Source organism: Gekko japonicus, unplaced genomic scaffold (genome assembly GCF_001447785.1).
Source record: "Gekko japonicus isolate JY-2015 unplaced genomic scaffold, Gekko_japonicus_V1.1 scaffold176, whole genome shotgun sequence".
Taxonomy (NCBI): domain Eukaryota; kingdom Metazoa; phylum Chordata; class Lepidosauria; order Squamata; family Gekkonidae; genus Gekko; species Gekko japonicus.
The window spans coordinates 1209141-1231822 of record NW_015160840.1 but is presented as its reverse complement, the minus strand read 5'-3'; the positions used below and the strand labels follow the sequence as shown (position 1 = coordinate 1231822).

The 22682-nt window shown below is 40.6% G+C and overlaps 1 protein-coding gene across 3 annotated transcripts in view; it reads left to right on the top strand.

Moving 5' to 3' along the window:
* Positions 1-22682, top strand: part of ARL15 (ADP ribosylation factor like GTPase 15) — a 279921-nt gene that overhangs the window by 139397 nt on the left and 117842 nt on the right. For 2 of the 3 annotated variants that reach the window (XM_015419138.1, XM_015419129.1), the window contains exons 2-4: positions 8611-8755; positions 10983-11042; positions 15705-15913. In XM_015419138.1, coding sequence (XP_015274624.1) covers positions 8611-8755; positions 10983-11042; positions 15705-15913 — 414 coding nt within the window. The remainder of the gene's footprint in view (positions 1-8610; positions 8756-10982; positions 11043-15704; positions 15914-22682) is intronic. The other variant, XM_015419147.1, reaches the window with a different exon arrangement.

Sequence of the window (22682 nt, the reverse complement as noted above, 5' to 3'; positions counted from 1 at the left end):
TTTTTCTGCAGTCAACATACAATAGTAATATTAATGTGCAGCTCCATGTGTGAATAAGAAAACATATTTTTTTAAATTGCCTGGAGACTAAGAATACAGTTTGTGTTCTAAAGACTGAGGCAACAGAAAGGTTTAGACGGTGAAGTGGATAGCAGCTGTAACAGAGCAAAAAAAACCCCTGGGGTCACTATAGAAGGAGAAAGTACTAGGGCACCTGTGGTATGTAACAGAGTGACTCAGTTTCTCTGCAGTGTTTTGTGAGAAATGTGTTCTCCTGTGGACAGTAGTAGTAGTAATAGTAAAAGGATCTTTTATGTTTTCAGTTCTGTTCTCATTAAGGGCAGTAATATCACAGGCACAGGGAAACTTTACTACATCTTGTTCTAGAACAATCAACTATCCAAAAGGGATTGTGAAAAGGACAATGTGGAAATCCTGCTCCATCCTGCAAAATCTTCCCTCCCTCTTTGAGCTCTCAGAGCTCTCTTCCTTTCCCCTGTTTCATGGCCTCCTAAACAGTGTTCAACATTCTGTCCCTTCTGGAGCATATTTAGTCTTTGTCAGGCTGTCTTTTTGAGAGTGTTTGTGTAAACTAACACCGCCCCCCCCCCCGAGGAAAACAAAGATTTTTCTACATAAACAGGAAATCTCCCATATTGTCTGCAGGTGGCTTGATTTTTGCTGCTTTTTGTTGTCATCATGGGGGACCAGCTATTTTACGACGATATTGTGTGGTTGTGTCCCTTTTCAGGATAGCTGTGGAAACGTCTTAATTTTAAAGAACTTCAAAATCAGCACCTCGGGGCTTCAAGTTTACTCAACAGAAACCTGTGGTTTTGCTCTCCGTATACTGCTGATGGTTGGATTTTCTTGAAAGAGCTTTTGGATGTGTTTCAGCCTCCAACAAGGCAATGATTTCCTGCCACTTCAGTCTGAGGAGAACTAGGGGATGGTAGCTGAGAATAATGAAGGCACACAGTCTGCTCCATTGCGTAGGAATGGGATGCAGTATTGTGGGGTTGACACTCTTTCTTTGGGTGAAGAAGTACTTCCTTTTATCCGTTCTAACCCGACCGCTCTGCAGTTTCATGGAGTGCCCACGAGTTCTTGTATTGTGAGAAAGGGAGAAAAGTACCTCTTTCTTTACCTGCTCTTTCCCATGCATAATCTTATAAACCTCGATCATGTCACCCCTCAGTCGTCTTTTCTCCAAGCTAAAGAGCCCTAAGCGCTTTAACCTTTCCTCATAGGGAAAGTGTTCCAACCCTTTTATCATTCGAGTTGCCCTTTTCTGCACTTTTTCCAAAGCTATAATATCCTTTTTAAGGTGTGGTGCCCAGAACTGCACACAGTATTCCAAATGAGGTCTCACCATTGATTTATATAGGGGCATTATTATATTGGCTGATCTGTTTTCAATACCCTTCCTAATAATCCCCAGCATAGCATTGGCCTTCTTTATTGCAGTCACACACTGTCTCGACATTTTCAGTGAGTTATCCACTACAACTCCAAGATCTCTCTCTTGCTCAGTCTCTGCCAGTTCAGACCCCATCAATGTGTATTTATATTTAGGATTTTTGGCTCCAATGTGCATCACCTTGCACTTGGCCACATTGAACCCCATTTGCCATGTTGACGCCCACTCGCCCATCCTTGACAGATCCCCTTGGAGTGCCTCACAATCCTCACTGGTTTTCACCACCCTGAACAACTTTGTATCATCCGCAAATTTAGCCACTTCACTGCTTACTCCCATCTCCAAATCATTAATGAACAAGTTAAAAAGCAGTGGACCAAGTACTGATCCCTGCGGTACCCCACTGCTTACCACCCTCCACTGAGAAAATTGCCCATTTATACTCACTCTCTGTTTTCTATTAATTAGCCAGTTTTTGATCCATAAAAGGACTTGTCCTTCTATCCCATGATTTTTGAGCTTACTTAGGAGCCTTTGATGAGGAACTTTATCAAAAGCTTTCTGGAAGTCAAGGTAAACAATATCTATTGGATCCCCCTTGTCCACATGTTTGTTCACCCCCTCAAAGAACACTAATAGGTTAGTGAGACAAGATCTTCCCTTACAGAACCCATGTTGAGTCTGCCTCAATAGGTTTTGTTCATCTATGTGCCTACTAATTCTTTCCTTAATAATGGTTTCCACCAATTTACCCGGTATCGACGTCAGACTGACTGGCCTGTAATTTCCCGGATCTCCTCTGGAACCCTTTTTAAAGATGGGAGTGACATTAGCTACCTTCCAGTCCTCAGGAATGGAGGCTGATTTTAAGGAAAGATTACATATTTTTGTCAGGAGATCCACAAGTTCACATTTGAGTTCTTTCAGAACTCTCGGATGTATGCCATTTGGGCCTGGTGATTTTTCAGTTTTTAAGTTGTCTATCAGTTTTAGGACCTCTTCTCTCGTCACCTCAATCTGACTCAGGTCTTTCAACACCCCTCCTGAAATCAGCGGTTCTGGAGTGGGCAAGCACTTCTCATCTTCCACAGTGAAGACAGAGGCAAAAAAAATGCATTTAGCTTCTCAGCCATTTCCCTATCATCCTTCAGTACCCCTTTTACCCCTTGGTCATCCAAGGGCCCCACTGCCTCCCTGGCTGGTTTCCTGCTTCTAATGCATTTGAAGAAAGTTTTATTGTTGGTCTTTACCTTTTTTTGCTATATGCTCCTCATATTCCCTTTTTGCCTGCCTGAACACAGACTTGCATTTTATTTACCATAGCCTGTGTTCCGTTTTATCAGCCTCACTGTGACTAGCTTTCCACCGCTTAAAGGCATCCTTTTTACCTTTTACAGCTTCCATTGCTTTGTTTGTTAACCATGCAGGCTTTTTCCTATACCTATTTGTGCCTTTCCTAACCTGCGGAATATATATTTTTTGAGCTTCTAGGATCGTAGTTTTAAATAGTTTCCAAGCTTCCCCAGTGGTTTTGACCCTTTCTATTTTTCCTTTCACTTTCCTCCCCACATGTCCCCTCATATCAGAGAAGTTACCCCTTTTAAAGTTAAAAGTGGTTGTGTCAGTCTTTTTGGCCAATTCCCTGTTTATACAAATGTTGAACTCAACAACATTATGATCACTGTTCACTGTTTGGCAGTGAAGTGCTCTCTGTTATCACATTCAGAATTGTATGAGTAAACTCTTAGCAGAAGTCATGAATGGTTGTAGCTTCTGCTGCAATTTCTAAAGCCTTATGGCTGGCCTTTCCATTCAGTTTGCCATCTTCATCCAAGGGTGTTTACTGATGGCTGTGCCAAGTCAAGAAACGCCTGTACCTTCCACTAGTTACAAAGGATGCGAATGAAAAAATGTCATTTCCCTCTGAAAAGACACACATGCAGGCGTCCAAACTCTGTTCATCACCTTCATGTATGTTTGGTAAAGAAATAAGCAGTGGTTATGCATGCATATACCTTTCTTATTTCTGAAAAACACATATTTAACTCCCAGGTCAAAGTCCTGAAATTCTCAGGATATGTTGAGATTTAATTTATAGGGTGGTGTAGTGATTAAAGTGTTGAGCTAGGATCTTAGAGACTCAGGTTCAAAGCCCCGCTGTATCATGAAATCTTGTTGGGTGAACTTGGGTCAGTCACAAGCTCTCAGCCTAATATACCTCACAGGGGTTTGTGAGGATAAAATGGTGGAGAAGAGAACAATGTAAGCTGCTTTGGATCTGCACTGGGGAGAAAGGTAGAGAATTTGGGGGCCCTTCCAGTTGGAGAACAGGACAGTTGTCCTTTGCCTTGTTCCTTAATAATCAATATAGTTTGTATTGCAGCCTTCTCTCTGATAGTTTTCTACAGCAGACATGGCATGCAGTTAGACCATAGAAGTACCAGTTGTAGAAATATTCCTGAGGTTGTGTTGTTGCCAATTCAAAGCCATTTTTAGAATTTCAAAATGGAACTTTTCTACTTCCTTTCTGCTACAGCCTCATAGGCCCAAAAACAATTTCTGAGGACCGTGGTGACTGTTGGAAATACCACTGATATCATGTGAAGGGCTATGAATGTAAGAATTGTGGGAGGTGATATCTCCTAACTGCAACTTTCTTCTGCTTGACCTGGCACACTGTAGGAATCCAGGCCTTACTGTTCAGTTATGGCTCTGTTATCTTAGTGATGAGTCCTGCTGTTAATTTCAAAGTCTAAATTCTATCATTGGCTCATGCCATCCCCTGACTAGGACAGGGATAAGGGCAGTCTGTTACTGCTGATACTGTTAGACCTATCAGCAGCACTTGATAATGGTTGACTACAATGTTCTGGTGGATCAGCTACAATTAAGGTTTGGGATTAAGGGGACATCCTTCTGTCGGTCACATTCTTGTTGACTGGAAAGGTTCCATAGGTGAGGCGAAATCAGTGAGTTGGGACCTCACATGTGGGATGCCACAAGGGTTTGTTTGTTCCCAGTGCTCTTTCTCCCCCCCCCATATGTGCATGTCTGTGTGAGTGTGTGTGTGCACCTGGAAGTCATGGCGACCTCTGGGGAGTGACCCCTACTGGAGGCCTGGAGGATATTCAGAGAGGTGGCTGAATAAAACCTGCCCGAACCTCCTGACTGCTGACATTTCAAGAAGGTCTCCCATCTGAGTACTTGCCAGAGTCAACCCTGCTTAGCTTCTGAGATCTGATGATATCAGGCTTGCCTGGGCTATCCAGGTTAGGGCATTCCCAGTGCTCTTGAACCTTATGTAAGAAAATTGGCTGGGAGCTTTGGAGTGGATTGTCATCAATACATGCACAATACCCTTTTTTTCTGTTTCATTATTTAAGCCTCTAAAAGCACCTTTGATAGTCCTGGGCCAGTAACTTGAGGCTGTGGTCAAGCAGTTGAGGGTGAACAAACTGAATGCAGACAAGAGGAAGGCGTTGATGCTTGGGAAAGTGGAGTGTTTGGCTGGTGTTGGTCTACCAGACGTAAGGAATGTCAGCACTCTTTACTAGATACTAGTTAAAAACTTGTGAGTGCTCTGGAACCCAGCCTTATTGATGGAGAAATCGGTAGGATTGCCAACAGGCCTGGAGAAAAATGCCCTGACTCATAAGAGGCTTAATGGGCTTTTATTTATCTCCATGCTGTGAAAAGCTTCAGTTGCCCATTTGCACTCAGTAAGCTTCTGTTAAAGGGGCAGGATATTTTTCTCAAACCTGTTGGCAACCCTTGAAAAATAGAGTGGTGCTGTTGCTATGAGCATCTTCTTCTGATTACATTAGCTCATAAACTGGTCCCACTGACCCATGCTACTGTCACCTTCCAGACCGGACTAATGTAATGTGCTCTATGTGAGGCTGCCTTTGAAGATTGATTGGAAGCTTCTGTTGGTACAAAATGCAGTGGGAAGACTCCTATCTGGGGTCAGCCACTTGGAATACATAATCCCAGTGCCACATCAATTACACTGGTTATTTATTTGCTCCTGAGTATGGACTCGGGTTATTATCTTTAAATCACTTTAGGGCTTGGGGCTGTCACACTTATGAAACCATGGTCCTCCAGTTATACCCATGCTGCAGTCATGCTCTTCAGCCAGTTTTTTTTCTGGTGGCACCTTCTGCTAGGATTATTCCTGTAGCAATAGTTTCAGTCTCTCATTTTTCTGTGGTAGGTCCATTCCTCTGGAATGGGAACTACCCAAGTGGAGGTGAAGTGAACGCCTTTGCTCATTGCATTTAGGAAAGTTTGTGCTGATTTACTTCAAAGTGTCAATTGATTTGGCTGCATTTTTTGAACACTGTTGATTTTGTTGCTGTTTTGGTGACCCTTCAGCTTTAGTTGCTTTGTTAGCTGCTTTGAGTCTAAGAAGACAAGGTGGGATATAAACACTTTAAATAAAAATTACACAGGTCTTCTCCATTTACAACACATTTACTATTTCTTATGACCTTCAGTATTTTTCCCCCATCACATACTGCTTTAAGAAGATGCTTACACCCTAAAAGCGTTGAAATCTGTTTTGAGAGAGAAGCAAGCTTCGGAAGAATCCCAGCTTTTACAGCTGCAAATGGAGAAAGCAGATTTGGTCCTCCGGTTCCAAGGGGTCCCAGAATTAAAAGAGAATCAAAAGCAACTCATAAGTGAAGCATTAGCCCCAGTTATGGATTTGAAAGCGGAATATCTTGTAAACAAAATGGATGTGGTCTACAGAGCCTATTCCGTGTACATCAAGAAGAATAATCTGCCTGGGGAGACAGTGGTCAGATTCTCGAAGAGGCAAGTGAGGGATTTAATCCTGAAAGCAACTACAGGAACACCCTTGAAAATCGAGGACATTATCAGGATTTTAAAAGACATCCCATTTGAAATAAGGCAAAAGAGGAAGAAATACAAAGACTTAATCCTTTTTCTACAAACAAATAGCATTGCTTACAGATGGCAAATTCCAGAAGTCGTCAGTTTTAAACTACACGATAAAAAAGAAAAGATTGACTCTGTCTTTAAAGCACGTGAGTTCCTGAGAGTGCAGCTGGGAGAGAAAGCCGAGGACACCAAGGAAGAAGATGATAGCAAATCCAGTGGCGAATTGGGGTCTTCCTATGAGGACTCCATTTCCGATAAGGGTGCGGCTGCACCCAAACGTGCATATCAATTGAGGATTAGAAAAGAGAAAACAAAGTGAAGGCTGAAGGACTTTGAATTGTGCATTAAAATTCTGTTTTTATTATGGATGATGCTCTTGGGTTTCTCTTTAAACAGTTAAATTAATGAATAAAAAGATAAATAATTTAGCATAATTGACTATGTTCAAAGTAATGCTAGCAATTTAAGATTAATACTTATATAAGCTATTGTTATGAACTCCTATTCTTGGGGTTTTAGTTATTAGTGGTTTTCTTTCCTTTCTCCCTAGATGTAGTTCCCCCTTCCTAGTTTTTCGTTGTAGTTTGTAGTTTATTAAAAAATGCAATAAAAAATCCCCTCCGGGGGGCCAAAAAAAAAAAAGATGCTTACATCCTAAAGTACGCCCAACCCCTCTGAATCAAAGCCTCACCTATGTGATGGATCACTCTTGGCAAAGTTTCTCTGATTGTATATATTTTGTTTGTTTATTTAAATAATTTCTATCCTACCTTTACCTTGCTTCCAAATGCCATGCCTGAATTGTATTCTGAAAGGAAAACCATTCTCATATTAGAGTGGCTTCTTACATTTTACATGTGGGTGAGTTCACCACATGTCATCATCCCCCCCCCCCCCATAGTGTACCCTATCACATGGACGGTGGACCCATCTCTGTTTAAGTTATACCCAAGACGTGCAAAGAGTCCTTTGGCTTCAGTCACCAGCTTACAGGTTATCTGAGGCTCTGTTGTAATTGCAGGGACCTCTCCCATTCATTGAATTCAGATGACAAGTTGAGGCATTTTCAGAAATGTACTTTATTGTCCCTTAGCTGTATTTACTGTCTGGGACAAGCTAGAATAACATATCAAGTGTAGTGATTAAACTAAGAAATATTGTGCCTGAATAAATACAGGTGCAGATCTGTTAAATACGAAGGTGCAACCTTTATTCTACCATGTGTTTTAATGTTTGAAACTCATTCTCTAAAGTACCATAAACCACAGCAGCAGATCCTTAACTATTCGCACCTTCTTTGGCTGCTGATGTGTTAAGGATTTATTTGCCTGTTGAAACGTATAAAATATATTTTTTGGTATTAGAAGACAAACTAATATATCCCACAAGAACAAAGTAAGTTCTCTTTTGCACACTGGAGTGTGCAAAACATTGTGAAGGAATAGTAGGTATAGCTAAATTAATGTTCAGACCCCTTTATTGATGCGGGGCTGTTCTGCTCAAACAATGAGCTACGTGTTGTTTGAGACAATAGCATAAGATCCAGCAGTCTGCTGGAGAATTTTGACTTTTTTCTTTAGAAGTATGTCTGACATTGGTCCCTTAATCGAAATTATCTTTATAGTTTTCAGCATTGCCTCTGGTCATGTGATAGCAGAATGTACATGTCTTGGATTAGATTTTTTGTTATGGATATGGTCTTCCATGCAAGAGGAAAATATTAAGACAACCTGCTGTTTTCTCACTTGGCTCAAAGGGGAGGGAGCCAAACTGTGCAATTCTATTGTCGTACTTAAGATCACTCAGAAAGGTACTCAGATGAGGCAAAATGGCTCACTGGCTGTTGGTTTATTACAAAGACAAAAGAGCCAATGGAAGAGTGTGCATTGTAAGCAGCCGCTGGTGTGATATGGGTTATGGAAGAAATGGATTGATGATTTACCTCACACTGGGCTCTAAGGAACAGCTTGTAGCTCCACTATCAACAGTCCGTGGATCCTCCAGCAGGGGAGACGTGTATGTTCTCCTTTGAGAACTATAGTTTTAGTCCAAACTGGTGATTGAAAAGTTTCTGCAAATCTGGGGATAGTCCATGCTAAATTTAATAAACTTTAAGCTCAATGGTAGAAAAAACATTAATGATAATATTTATTCAGAATAGTAGTCCCTACCCCCTTTTTAAAGGTTCCTTTTCTGCCCTGCTTGTCAACCTGCACCCTAAAAAAATCTCTTGGGCTTTATAAAAAATGTGATTAATCTTTCCTTTCTGTTCTCCCTAACAGTGCTTTCGAGCGCTTTGCTGCAAAGGACCACCGCCACCGCGACCAGAGTATGACTTGGTTTGCATAGGTCTCACTGGATCAGGCAAGACTAGTCTGCTATCACAGCTCTGCAGTGAAAACAGAGAGAACATTGTGTCAACAACAGGTAAGCTCAGGTCTTTTTCAAAATTTAACTTCTTCCAGAGCCAAATGGAAAGGCATGTTTTGAAATATGCTTACGATTGAGTGGACAGTGTAATTTTTAATCAGTACTAAGCAAAGAACATGGAACTTGTTGACTGAGTGTTACATATCTAGCGATTTCAGTCTCCAGCTCCTTGTGTGTGGAGGGGGATGATTTCTAGATAAATTGGATGTTCAGCTGAAGAGACCAAATCTAAGCAGTAGAAACCATTGAAGTCCTTTGAGAGAGATCTTGTGGTGTGGTAGATGTATGCTGAATCTTAAGAATATCACTATTGAAGAACTTCATCCAGTGAAGACAGAAGATGACCTCCACTTTATAGAACAATCTTTAAGAAGTGTAACTTTCTTCTCAGTGACCTATACACATGCATAATCTGACCTGATACATCTTCAAGCAATGAAGGTTCAGTAGCATGTTACATACAAATTTAATTTTTAAAGATAACTATCTTAGATGATGTCCACACAGTAGAGTTTGTTTATATAAAATCAGATCCAGTGAGTTGAGGGAACATTAGACCTAGGTAGACTTTTCATTTTACCTTTAAGCACTTCTCATACATGTATCTTGTGTGAAATTTCTTGCTGTTCCACTGCTGTTGACAGCTTCACGGCCATACCCCATCTTGGTATGTCCAGGGGAAGATAACGTAACTTAAGGTCTGATATAGCAATTGGAAATAATTTTGGAAATAAAGGAGTTTTGTTAAAAGGGATAAAATACAAGGAATGAAGAAATAAGTAGGTAAGATAGTTGAAATATTCAGGACAAGTGTTTCTGAAAGGTTTGCCTTGGAAGCACTGTGACTTGGCCAGCCCATCTGGCTTAGTGCTGGTAGTGCACAGCATTTTCGCTCCTCTCATCCCATAGGTTGGCAGTGAAATTGTTCTGACAATGAGGATGTGGACACATGGGCCCTAGTGTGGCTTTTGCTACAGCTGCAGCCCACTAATCTCCACAAAATGCTGCTCCTGAGGGATAGTGCAGCCCAGAAGAGTGATATGAGGGGGAATCTACAGCGGGAAGGGAAATTGGTGGGTATCGCCAGTTTTGCTTGGATCTGGCCTGATGTGGAGCAGTGTTATACCTGAAGCTTCAACAGCTTTGGGAGAGATACTTGCCTAGAGGACTACAATATCCAAACCTACCCCAGCCATTGCTTGGAGTAGTTGTTTCCTTTCCTGGATTGCCGGCCTGCCCTCCTCTCCTTTTCCTTCTGACTCCAATTTTTAGGGTTAAGGGTGAAGTGATCATGCAGTTTAAATCCTGAATGTCTGCCCAGAATATTTGGAATTTTGAAATACTGATATAAGTAATGATAAATCATTCTTGGGCTTGGGAGGTTCTGAATTCTGGATTTAGATATTAGTTTGCACAGTTTCTCTTTGCTGAAAGATTAATTTGATTTCATAGTGTGATACGAATTGAAAGAATGCCAGAGATAAATAAAAATGGAACACAGGTGGATTTAAAAAGAATTTTTCATTGCTGCTAGCATAACTGTGATCTGAAGCAATGACACCCTTCTTGGATCTTTGTTTTAGGTGAATGTGAGCCAAAAAGTGTATATTTTGTGGTCCCCCCCCCAATAAAAAGTTTCTATTTTTGTTAAACTAAACGTGCAATATATATTTGTATAATTATATCAAACTATCTTGTATCCTTTATTCATTTTATGTAAGCAAATTAGAAATTGGAGAAAAGGAGACTGGAGGTCAGAGAAGGGATTAATGAGAACTGAAATTTCAAGCCTTGGTCTTGATCACTTAAGCCAGTGATCCCCCGATGTGGCTCCCATGGGCACCCTGGTGCATGCTGATGCATTTCCTAGTGCCCATTTGCTTCTTTCCCAAAGCAAAGACTCAGTTCTGGCTTCCCTTCACGTCACTGGAGCAGGAGAATCCAGAAACAACTGACTACACAGTAGGAGTACACTTGGCTTGCAAGTTCCCAGCATTTTGAGATTGGCCCCAGTCTCCCATGGCAGCCATTTTCTTCTTGGCCCTAGCCCTCCACGGATACCATTTTGTGGCAGTGCCCATTCTCAGTTCTCCAAATTCGAAACGTTCCCACAGACCTTGGATTAAGCAATAGGATAAGGAGGAATATTAACAGATGTGCTGCTTTGTATGGTATTTATACTGAACAAGGTACTAACTCTTTTTTTAAAAAAAATTGTTTTCAGGTTTTAGCATAAAAGCAGTGCCATTCCAGAACGCCATCTTGAATGTAAAAGAGCTTGGAGGTATAACACTATTAAATTCTTGTATATCTGATTAGTAGTTTTACATTCATTTGTCTTTATTAATAATACTAATATTTAATAGTGCACCAGCTAGTTGAAATAGTTAGACATAGTTCCTGCTTGCAGGTTTGCAGTGTAAGGCTGTCTTCACACATGTTGTTACATAAAGCTCTCCTGCTTTTGGGGTGCATATCATAGGCAGTTTTAAATGTGTCTGTGTTGAGTTTCTGAATCTATGCAGGAAGGCTGATTTACAGTCAGATTTAAACCATCATTTGTTTTACAGTGAATGTATGATTTCAATATGCAGCAATGCATAAGGCAAATCCTAAAGTACTAGCTGAGTTGTGGGGCCAGTATGGGGTGGGAGGGGAGTAGGGGAAAGAAGCACGAGAGAAAAAGGAAATTAAGGAGTGTGTTTTTGGAAGCAGGTGCAATGGGTGAGTAGAAAATGACTTGAATTTCAGAAGTAAGGTGATACAGCACCAAACAAATATAGGAAAGATGTGGCTTTCCAGAAAGACTAGTTCCAGTAGAACAAAGAAAAGTGACAGAAACGCAAAAACTAACCAAGCTCTCATTGCTGTGTCTCAAGCAAATAAGTGATATTGTAGGAATGAGACGAAGGCATGGCAGGTTTTAGATATCTCCTTGCCTCATTGATTTTAATTGTATTTAAGGTTGGACTGTATGCAGTTTAGTAAAATGGTATACTTTTAGTACATTTTTCTTAATTGGGAAGCTTAAGATAAGAATAATTGGCAATTGAAAATAAGCAGAAGCGTTTACCAGAGTGTAACAGACTGCAAGACTTATGAGTGTGCGGCAGTGCCCTGTCTGGCGTAATAAAGATGGGCAGGGGAGAGGAAAGTTCAGTAAGCTAAGCCGCTTCTGTTTTCGACACTATAGTATGGATACTCTATTACATGTTTACCTAAAACAGTAAGTAGGTGATCTCCTCCCTGCACCTATTCTGCAGAAGCAGAGGTAGGGAAAACAAGGCTCCTTACATCAGCCTGTGGTCCCTCCTCTTTGAATGCCACCAAAAGCCAGCCACCTTGAGAAGGAGGGAAAAGGCTACATCTGCTGAGTCCAGGCCAGACGAGTCATCAGTTAACTCTGACTGAATTATATATATATATATTCACTGGCAAAGGGAGCTTTGATTCTCTAAAGTTCATACCCCGAAAATCTTGTTGGTCTTTAAGATGCTGCTGGACAAATCTAGCTGTTTCACCGCACACCAGCATGGCTACCCTCTGAAACGATATGCATTCAGTGTAAACCACCTCGGAAACAACACTGAAAAGTGGGTCATGAATAAATACAGCAAGACCAGCTAGGTTCGAGTCCACTAACATCTTAAGAGGCCAACAAGTTTCTCAGGGTATGAGCTTTCAAAAGTCAATGCTGCCTCCATCAGATACAAGTTGGAGTGGCGACATTTGAGTCCTTATATTCCAGTCAGAAGCTGGGAGTGGTGTTGCAGAGGAGGGACTCAGGATGCAGAGGGGGACTATGTGTATTGCATCTGACAAAAGGAGCATCGACTATCGAAAGCTCATAGCCCAAAAATCTTGTTGGTCTCTTAAGTTTCTGCTGGACTCGGATCTAGCTGTTCTGCTGCAGACCGACACAGCCACCCTCTGAAAACTATCTTCACCCTATTTACTACAAGGGGTGGGAGATCATGGCACTGGGTACTGAACCAGCCTAGCCCTTAAATGTGAAATATTCTCTATACCACCACCACCACCCCTTTATAGGTAAACTGAGATTCTGTGGTTTAATCTGGGCAGCACTGGTGCGTGATAATCTGTAACCTGCATCTCATTTAAGACTTTGTTGCTCTTTACTAAGACTCTTCCTGGGTTTCTATGCCGAATGCCTCTCATTTATTTATTTGCCTCATTTATTGTCTGCTTTTCTCACTGTGGCTCAAGGCAGATCACATGATTTTTAAAATGTGCAATGAAAAGTATAACAAGCAGTCATTAAAAGTGGATTACAGAGAATTAGAGAATGCAAAAAAAAAAAAAATGCCAGTATAACAACGGCAAACGATGCAATAGAATGAGAATACAAAATAGGAGAACAGTGCAATAAAACAGTAGAATGTAATATGGCTGGCTTACAACATTGTAAAACAATGTGAAAATAGTGTGATGTGTATATCAAACAATGCAATTGAAATGGCCTACATTTTTCCGACATTAAAATCACAATCTTGTCTCCTTTATAAAAAGGGCTTCCTATTTCCTTGAGAAATGAATGGCATTTTAAAAATTTCTTTTGCCACATAACATAGAAAGCAAGAATCTGTTTCTGTCGCCATATGCAGGCCACGTTATTAAAGTCACTTGCCCTCCAACAATGAAGGACAGACTTGAGCTAATCTGTGTGAATACTTTGTCATGTCAGCTGGAGTAAATGAAGCGCCTGAATGAAGTGCTGCTCTAATAAGGAAAGGCCCACAAGTGTGGTGAGATTATGAACTACTGGTAATGGTTGCTAAGAAGTATTAGAAGACAGCAGCCTCCCCTGAATGGCATCAGTTTGTCTGACTTGCTCACAGAAGACACAAGAGAAACTACTTTGAGGCCCCTGATTGTGTGTGCATGCTTGAAGTGATGACCAGTAAGTAAATAAAAGAATGCCGTTGGACACACTTTTCAAGAAATGGCATCTTTGAAAGCTGCTGAGAAGGGACAAAGTAGACACACTGGGAGCCAAAGAAGAGGAAGTCTGGGAGCTGGAGTGCCATGCTGGAGTTACAGGGCATTTAAAAGAATCAGGAATTGTCCCAGCGGCTGAGAACAACAGAAGGCTCAAAAGTCTCCTAATTTTGGTATGTGGCATCACCAGAACAGGCTATCGACTTGGAAGCATGTGTTGAAGACATAGTGTGCAAATTCTTGATGATTATTAAGGCACAAATATCCATCCTCCATGTCCAACTTTGGCAGAAAAGGATTCAGTCTATGACTTGGTATATTCACCCCTGAGAAATAGTTTTTAGAGTACCCAGTGGTGAAACACTGCTAATTTTAAGTAGTACCTCATGAAGTTGTGCATTAAATGTCCTCAAGTGAAGAAGGATGCAGTTCTAGGGTGCTGCAATATTTATTTTGTAAGTCCTTATACTCTTACCTTAATGTACTTAAGCCATTCTGCATGTCATTTAGGAATCCGTAATCATTCCTGAAGCTACGCAAAGAAGCCTTTACCAGAGGACCTCTTCCTACCTGAAAAATACAGAACCAGTTAGTTTGTCTCCAGAACTTGCCTGCTCCTGAGCTGAAAGCATCCGATAAAGATGATTCAACTGATACGTGAAGTGTTGGAAATTACTTGGTAATTTCCCCAAGGACTGAGGTGCTAATGAGTGGAAATCCTGAAAGGGAAAGTCCAAGTAGAAAAGGAGGGGCTGCTGGAGTCTTGTATATCAGTATGATTCATGTTGGAAAGTTAGGACAAATAATGCTAGAAGGCAAAACATGCTTGTTGTGTTAGAAACCAAAACAACTTGAGTTCTTTAGCTGCTGAAAAAGACAAATTATATAAACTTTTACTCCTAATTATACTTTATAGTGCTCCATTAGCATACATAAGCCCTCTTCTTTTTTGATGCTATACTTAAGTTACCTACATGTAGGTGTAGTGTGTGATACTTGAGTGCCACGTTGGCTGAGGTTCAATGCTGTTCACCTGTTAGCAATCTTTCATATGCATCAGGAACTCCAAAGCAACCAACCAGCTCATCAAAAAGGCATTTTTAGTGAGAAATTCTTTAACATAACTGTTACTTGTATTATCTTGGTCCACTGTTTAATGAATAATTTAAATTCATTAAAACATTAATTAAATAAATAAACAAAAAATAAACGAACAAAACATTAAATAAATGAGCAAAAATAAATAAATAAAAAACATTAATAAATAATTTAAATTCATTAAAACATTAAAATGTTCTGGATGGGAAAAGAATGCTAGGAAGTATGTGACTTTTCTCATGTTCTAAATTGACAAAAAAGTCACAAAAAGTTATGTGAATAGGGCACTTTTTTCTTGGATGTTAAAAACTTTCCATAAAAAAATTGTTAGACAAGGCAAGAGAAAGCAAATGTCATAGAATATTTCCACTTTAGATTAGCTGACATATCTGTAATCCAGGAATGGGTGTTGAGTGGGTAACGAGAAAGGACTCTGCAAAAGAAGCGGCCTGGTGAGGATAAAGGGTGAGATGCATAAGCGAAGATCTCTGGCAGAAATGAAAACGATCAAAGGGATTGGGTATGTGAGTGTGGGCATGCAGCAAGTTAAAGGTGGTATTAAAGGCATTATAAACAGTTTGTGCTTGTGAGATAGAATGGAAAGCCTGGGAGTTTTGGACAGAGTTAGTCTGGGAGTTTTGGACAGAGATGAGGGAAACAAAGAAAGCCAGCAAGTAGAAGCAGTTATGGTGAGAGACTCCTTCAAGAATTTTAGTACTAGGATAGAGAAGGCTGAGCAATTTGGGGGGTACAAAATATGGGCTGGCAAAATACCAATAAAGGCAATTGGAATAGAAACTATCATACGCAAATGTAGGTTTACTTTACGTCTGTATCCTAATACGATTTTTGATCTGTTTTAATATTCCCTTTTTAAAAAAACTTTAAGGGGCTGACAACATCAGGAAATACTGGAGTCGTTACTACCAGGGATCCCAAGGAGTAATATTTGTATTAGACAGTGCCTCTTCAGAAGATGATCTAGAAACAGCTAGAAATGAACTGCACTCTGCACTTCAGCACCCACAGTTATGCACGTTGCCATTTTTAATATTGGCCAATCATCAAGACAAACCAGCAGCTCGTTCAGTACAGGAGGTAATACAGCAACACCTTACGTCTTCCTTTTTTATTGTTGGTGTGTATATCTATATATTGTGTTCTTTTCTCTCTGCACCTTGCTTAAAGGGAGAGGGTCCTTAAATTGCCTTTAAGAAAAGTTTCCTGAGAGTACCTGTGATTTCTTTTAAATTTAGATTTCTTTTTAACTAATGTTCTTAGTGCATTTTTTGTTTATTTGTATGCAGAACATGAGATGTCTCTAGACTTCTCTCTGAAATTTGTGTTTACTCCAGGGATGGGCACGAACCAAGAAATGAACCGCAATTCAAGCACAAACTAGGCCAATTCATGGTTTGTTTTGAACCAGTTTGTTTGGTTGCATTGTTCCCGAATCAAAAAATGAACCACCTTTTTTCTGTGGAGGTTCGTTTGGTTCATTAGAGCGGTTTATTTTCCAGACAGCCTGACACGATTCAATCAAATCCTAGGCAACGCTGGGGGTAAACTTGTGGAGAGCCCTAGAAACACCCATGGAGCTCCTGTTCTGCTCTGTGGGAGTAGATTGTATATATACTACATCTGAACTCAGTTGCTTCCACTTTGCAGCAGGAAGAGAGAAGAGTTAGTTGTCATGTGAGAGTGAGTTAGGAAGAATTGCTTGTTGCGTGGTTGATTTAAGAGGAGGCTAGAGCTGAGCTATCCTGGGGGCACCCTCTTTGAGGGGGGCTATAACTCAGACATCCCAAGTCCAATCTTCACTTAACTTGGAGGAGAAGAGCCTGCTAAAGACTCCCTGTGAGATTGGCATCTCTAACTTGCAAGGTGGCTGTTCTGCCACTTCCTGAACTCGCAAACTGATTGAACCACGAACTGGTTCGAGAAATGGGGAAAGTTCATGAAAGTTCATGGTTCGTCTAATCAAATGAACCACCGTTCAACCACCATTTTCCCACTTCATGCCCATCCCTAGTTTACTTCTTTTACCATTGGGTGAATGGTTCCTGCGTTTAACTTAAAGAAAATAAAAATAGAACTTGTGTAACTTTTCTTCTCTGCTGGAATGAAACATAGTCTAATGAATGAGTTATTTGGTTCTTTGGATCTTTGTGAAGGGGAAGGGATTATTATATGCTTTTTAAATACAATTACAAACTTCCATTATGCATCGCTTTGACTAGTAATGTGATACTTTGTCAGTGTTCAGTTGGTAGTTCTGGACACTATAGCATTCCTTATTACATTGCTATGAACTTTGGGTTTACAAATAATAGTCGCATGATTTGGCACTCTGCTGAGTCTCGTCTGCTTCTGTTCATGCTTTGATTGCAGGCTTTCCTGTCAATATGAGTTACATGTAACTCTATGAAATGTGCATAATTACCTTTGAATACACTGAATGTTTATGTGCTCTCAGTGGAGGTTTAATTTGCATTCACTTTTTGGGTTATATCCTGTATTTACATGAGGCTTCCAGTAGGTTACCCATCCAAGGGACTGATCATGTCTATATTTTAAGCAATGTGACTATGTCAGCCCTTCCCAGACCACTCACTGAGCCCATTTGATATAGTCTTTTACAGCAATATTCAAGACAGTGCCCCTAATAATTCCAGAGCGATAGCCCACTGTAGCAAAAATGACTTATCACAATGTTTGCTTTTGTGGTCTAGAACCTTCTTCAGGTATATGAAATTATTTGGATCAGGATTGCAGTGTGACAAGGGGGAAACTCCACAGTTGTGTGCTAATCAGAGCCCTTGCCACTACCTTTGTGCGGCTGTTCATCCTAGAAATGGAATGGGAATCACCCTGTCTTTGCCAATATTTTTCCTTACCAGGGTAGTTTCTGTTTGTGGAGCTGTGCAGAGGAAGGATTCTCCTCTCTCCCGCTCTTTGATGAAACTAGGGTTGCCAGGTGCATGCCTGGCACCCCCCAAAATGCATTGGGAGTGGTAAAACTATGTTGTTGTTGTTCTTATTCAGTTGCACAGTCAAGTGTGACTCTTCGCGACCCCATGGGCCACATCACGCCAGGCCCTCCTGTCTTCCACCGTCCTGCGCCGTCCTGCAGAGTTTGCTTAATTTCATGTTTGTTGCATCTATGACACTGTCTAACCATCTCATCCTTTGCCATCCCCTTCTTCTTTTACCTTCAGTCTTTCCCAGCATCAGGGTCTTCTCCAGTGAGTGCTCCCTTCTCATTTGGTGGCCAAAGTATTTGAGCTTCAGCTTCAGTATCTGGCCTTCCAGGGAATAGTCAGGGTTGATTTCTTTTAGGATTGACTGATTTGATCTCCTTGCAGTCCAAGGGGCTCTCAAGAGTCTTCTCCAGCACCATAATTCGAAAGCATCTATTCTTCGGCGCTCGGCCTAAAACCATAGAGACCAGCAAATTCTAGAGTAGCCAGGTTTTAGCCAGAAGTGATGTTGACATATCTCCCTCTCATCACCCCCCCCACACACACACTACTTCTTTAAGCAGCAGTGGAGGCTGGGAGGTGGTGGTTGGAGATGGCTGGTTGCAGAGCATAAGCTGACTACCCTAGACAAGGCCCCATACAGCAGTTGTTAATACTGAGAAGATTTAGTCACTGGCTGGATCCAGTGCAGCATTTCCACATCTGCAATGCTAACTGCAAAGCAGAAGTTGTTAATAGGTTCTGGAAAAACTTACATATTCTATTCTGGGGTATATTCGTGCTCTAAGCCAAATTCCAATGTATCTTGGGGCAGAAAAATGTCCCACAAAGTGGTTTTTGGTGTCAGAACCCATTCAGTTTCACAATACCCAAACATCCAGAGCTCTGGAAGCACACTTTTGCATGAGGCAGAAAAACATCTATGTTAACCTAAATAATTGTTAGTCTTGTTTGTATCGAGAATGTTTTTCTATGCCCAAGAACATTTACCTTATCCAGGTTATCAAAAGGGACTATGTTCACCAGAGCACTTGAAAAGGCTTCCCTGGTTCAGTGTTATTATTCTTCACGAGGTGTTTTTGAGACTTGGTTTTGTATCTGGAAGATCTGGATTCAAGCTTCATCTTGTTTATTGCAAAACCTGCCATCAGCTGCTCTGAGTGTACAGGGAATACGAGGATAGAAATAGGCATAGTGGGTAAACTGCTATTTATCAAGCATATTTGCTGATCTTTCATATGAGAGTAATTTTGATCCACTCCAGAGATTATTTGATCCACTCCAGGGTAAACGTGAAGATTGCAGAGCATTTTTCAAATTGGAGTATTGTATGAATGAGTAGTAGTCGCAAAATCATTTTGTCTACCACTGTGCAGAAGCCAAAGAAATTCTGCAACAGCTGGTAGTGATATTCACTTGCGGGAGGTGCACTGTAAGGTTTCCAAATTTGAAGCTTTTTTAGCAAATATTTTTCTTTATATGTTGCATTTTCAAAAATAACATTGTACAAATTATTTATTCAAGCCATTAAGAAGAAAACCACATGTAACTTAATTCACAAACCAAATAATTGGATCCAAAATACTGCGATAGCATTGTTTGCTTATGTGGAATGTCATATGCTTGCATCTCTCATGCTTTTCTGAGCCATACTGATTCACAAGTGCGTTAAGACTGAGAGTTTCTAGCTGCCGTATTTCTCAATTACATAACATAGGTCACAGCCCGATGAAGCCCTTGTCTGGATCTATTGAACTCAGTTGAACATACATAAGTGTGCAGAGGATTGTGCTGTTAGTATTTTTCTTTCTTTCTAAAAAAAACTTTACATTGCTATCGGTTTCACTTTTCTTCCTTGACGAAAAAGCTGACACTTTTAAACAAAGTCTGTTGCTTAGCCGCATGTTCTGTGCAGTTGTTTACTCGTAAGAAAACCCATCCATTTAACTATGCCGATTTGGACATTCAGAAGAAGTAGGGATTTAAGAAGTGTGACTTGCAGTTCTGTATCTGTGTTTCTGATGTACTACCCAGAGAAGGAGGTTGTTTATCCAGCGTGTTCAAAGTCTCTGGAACACAATGATGTCTCTGCAGTGAGGCTGAGTCTTTGCTTCAGACATTAGAATTATGCTTCTGAAATATCAGCCCCCCCCTCCCCACACCCCTTTCTTAGAACCTCCGTTAGTCCCAGTGTAGGCTTCTCTTATGCCGATGTTGCTACTCTGTTGTTAGAACCCAGATGGGACCAGCCTAAAGCCACTCTAATAATCACAATATCATGCTGTTTGTCTGGGTAATGGTGTAGTCTCTCTTCAGCACATCCAGTTCCAGCTCTTGATGATATTGAATAAGGTTTATTTATTTTTTTAATAGGTTGAGAAACCTCAGTGCTCCTAAGGGTGGCTGAGAGGAGCAGCAGCAGCAGTCTCTTGGATCAAACCAGTTTGGTTTTGGTTTATTAAACAGAAGGGGGGCAGAATCTTTCCAGCATTAGTGCCAAGGCTTCACTATTTTCTTGGCATCCAAATAGATCAGTTTATGGGGCTGTATGATGAGCAAAATGTAGGCTCTTTCCCAGTTAATTAAGCCTTCCATTTTCTGCTAATTACTATAATGCAGTCTTTGTTTTGAATGGCGTCCAGGAACTTTTGTCTGAATGGTTCTATAATGCTGTCTAGGAAGCTCTTATAGATACCCATTCAAAATGTGCTCCATTGAAAACCCATCTGGGCCTTGTGCTTTCCCCCCTTTTAATTGCCTGTTCAGACTTTTTCCTTGATGGTTCACAATTCGTGTGTGTGGAAGACTCCCCTCCTTCCCAGACAGCCACGTAGCAAAGGACATGGATGAGGATCCTATTTAAAGAATCTGTATCTTCCTTCTCGTTGGAATGAAAGCTTAACCTAGGACAGCTTTCCTAGTAAATTTCCTCCTTTTTTATATTGCTTACCTAGCCAAGCCAATTGTTAACTCTGTGGGTCAGCTGACTGGGTCATGTGAGGCCCCAGTAGGTCAATGAACCACTTTTTGTATCACCTGAGTAATCTAAGTCCACTGTCCTTGTGATCGCACCACAGTAAACAAATATTTAATGAAGATATTTGTATGGTAATCTCTGTATGGTAGTTCTTATTAATCTTTATTAAGGGATATATTAAATGTTTTTACCCTTTTTTATAATTTGCAAAGAGTAGGCTATAGCCAAAGGGCAGTCAATTGTTGCATAAAGTTTTGTGTGGTTTTACCCCCACTACCCCTTTTAAACAAGAGTGATTAGGATGGAAGAATTGGTGGAGGTGTGAGGGGGACATGCTTCTTAACTCCTTTCACACCTGTATTCCCACTCCAGGTCCTTCCCCATTGGCATTGCCCCTTTTGGAGTTTCAGTTGCAAACAAACATGCATTTAAAACCTTACAAAAGAGAATGTCTTAACAATGAGAAATGCCTAAACAGGTCCTTCCCCTGCCACAGCTTTGCTATCTGGCGATCATTAATTCCACCAAAACTGGGTGTTTGTAATTTAAAGCCATTTCACTATCATTTCACATGTAAAGCTTGGTCCTGAATGTCTCCCAAACTGGATGATTCTTACCTGTATTCTTTTCAAGAAAAAAGTAACTGTCACTTCAGGAAAGATTGAAGTGTTAATTGGATATTTCTTGATTTTCTGTTATAAGTCACCATTCTTTTGAGGCTGGGGGTGTATTTAGGGATGAGAGACTCTGAATATTTCCAGTATTATAATATAAAAGTTTTAAGAAAAAAACACAAAGACTGGAACGTTAAACCTGCTTGTGTTCATGCAAGTGCATTATTTCTAAAAGTTTCAGTGCCATTTAACTAGCCAGATGTTTGGCATGTTCTGCTGACTTGTATTGAACTATCTCCCTCGAGCATAGGTTACAGCTATAAAACTTGGTATGAACATTCATGATGGAACTCTTCATTTCATGTTTGTAAAGGAAATATGTATCAGTTTTCAAGGTGGGGTCAAAGTATTGTCCGATGAGAATATGGAATGTTCACAGATATTTAAACTGTTCATGTCAGCGTTTCTGAAAGAGAAAGCAGTTTGCTGGAAAGCAGAGCTCTTTGGAAATGGTGATAGAGGCATGGAGCTGAATATTGGAGGTAAAGAAAATCCTAGTTTTTTCCAAGACTCAAATCTTATGAATTAGCTTCCAGGTTCAGTTCAAATTTGTTCCTCCGTTAGTTGCTCTGTAGTTATTTCTTACAGTGCAAATCAAACATCCTGAATATTTTCCTTTGCAACACGAATCCTAAGCATTACCCCTTGATGCACACACTGGTGCTGTATGTGGGCCACATTTTATATACTGAGTTTTAACCACACAAACCCTGCACATACAACAGCATGTAAGAGGTAGTTTATCATCTTTATACCTTCCATGGTGGAGTGTTGAAAAATGCTTTACATAAGCATAGCTAGAAAGCTTGCAGTAAGCTTTGAACTGAGGACACTCACTCTTAGGTGCTGTGTTTCAATATACATGGATGCAGTGGTGTAAATTAAACAGTTATGAAACAAATAAATGCCAAATATGCAATTTGAGGACCACCATTACATATGAAAAATATATGGGTATTGGTTCCGTGCGCCTTGGTGTTTAGTCATGCTGGCCACATGACCACGGAAATGTCTTCGGGACCGCGCTGGCTCTTCGGCTTTGAAACGGAGATGAGCACCGCAACCCTAGAGTCAGATTCGACTGGCTTTCGAGCAAGGGAACCTTTACCTTTTTTTAATTAGAGTTGTAGGTTCAAAATAAACTTTGATGAAAGTGTTTGGACTTGTCCTAAGATTGTGATTCTGGCACCCTTACAAATGCAGAACACTCCACTTAAACTGTATACTATCCACAC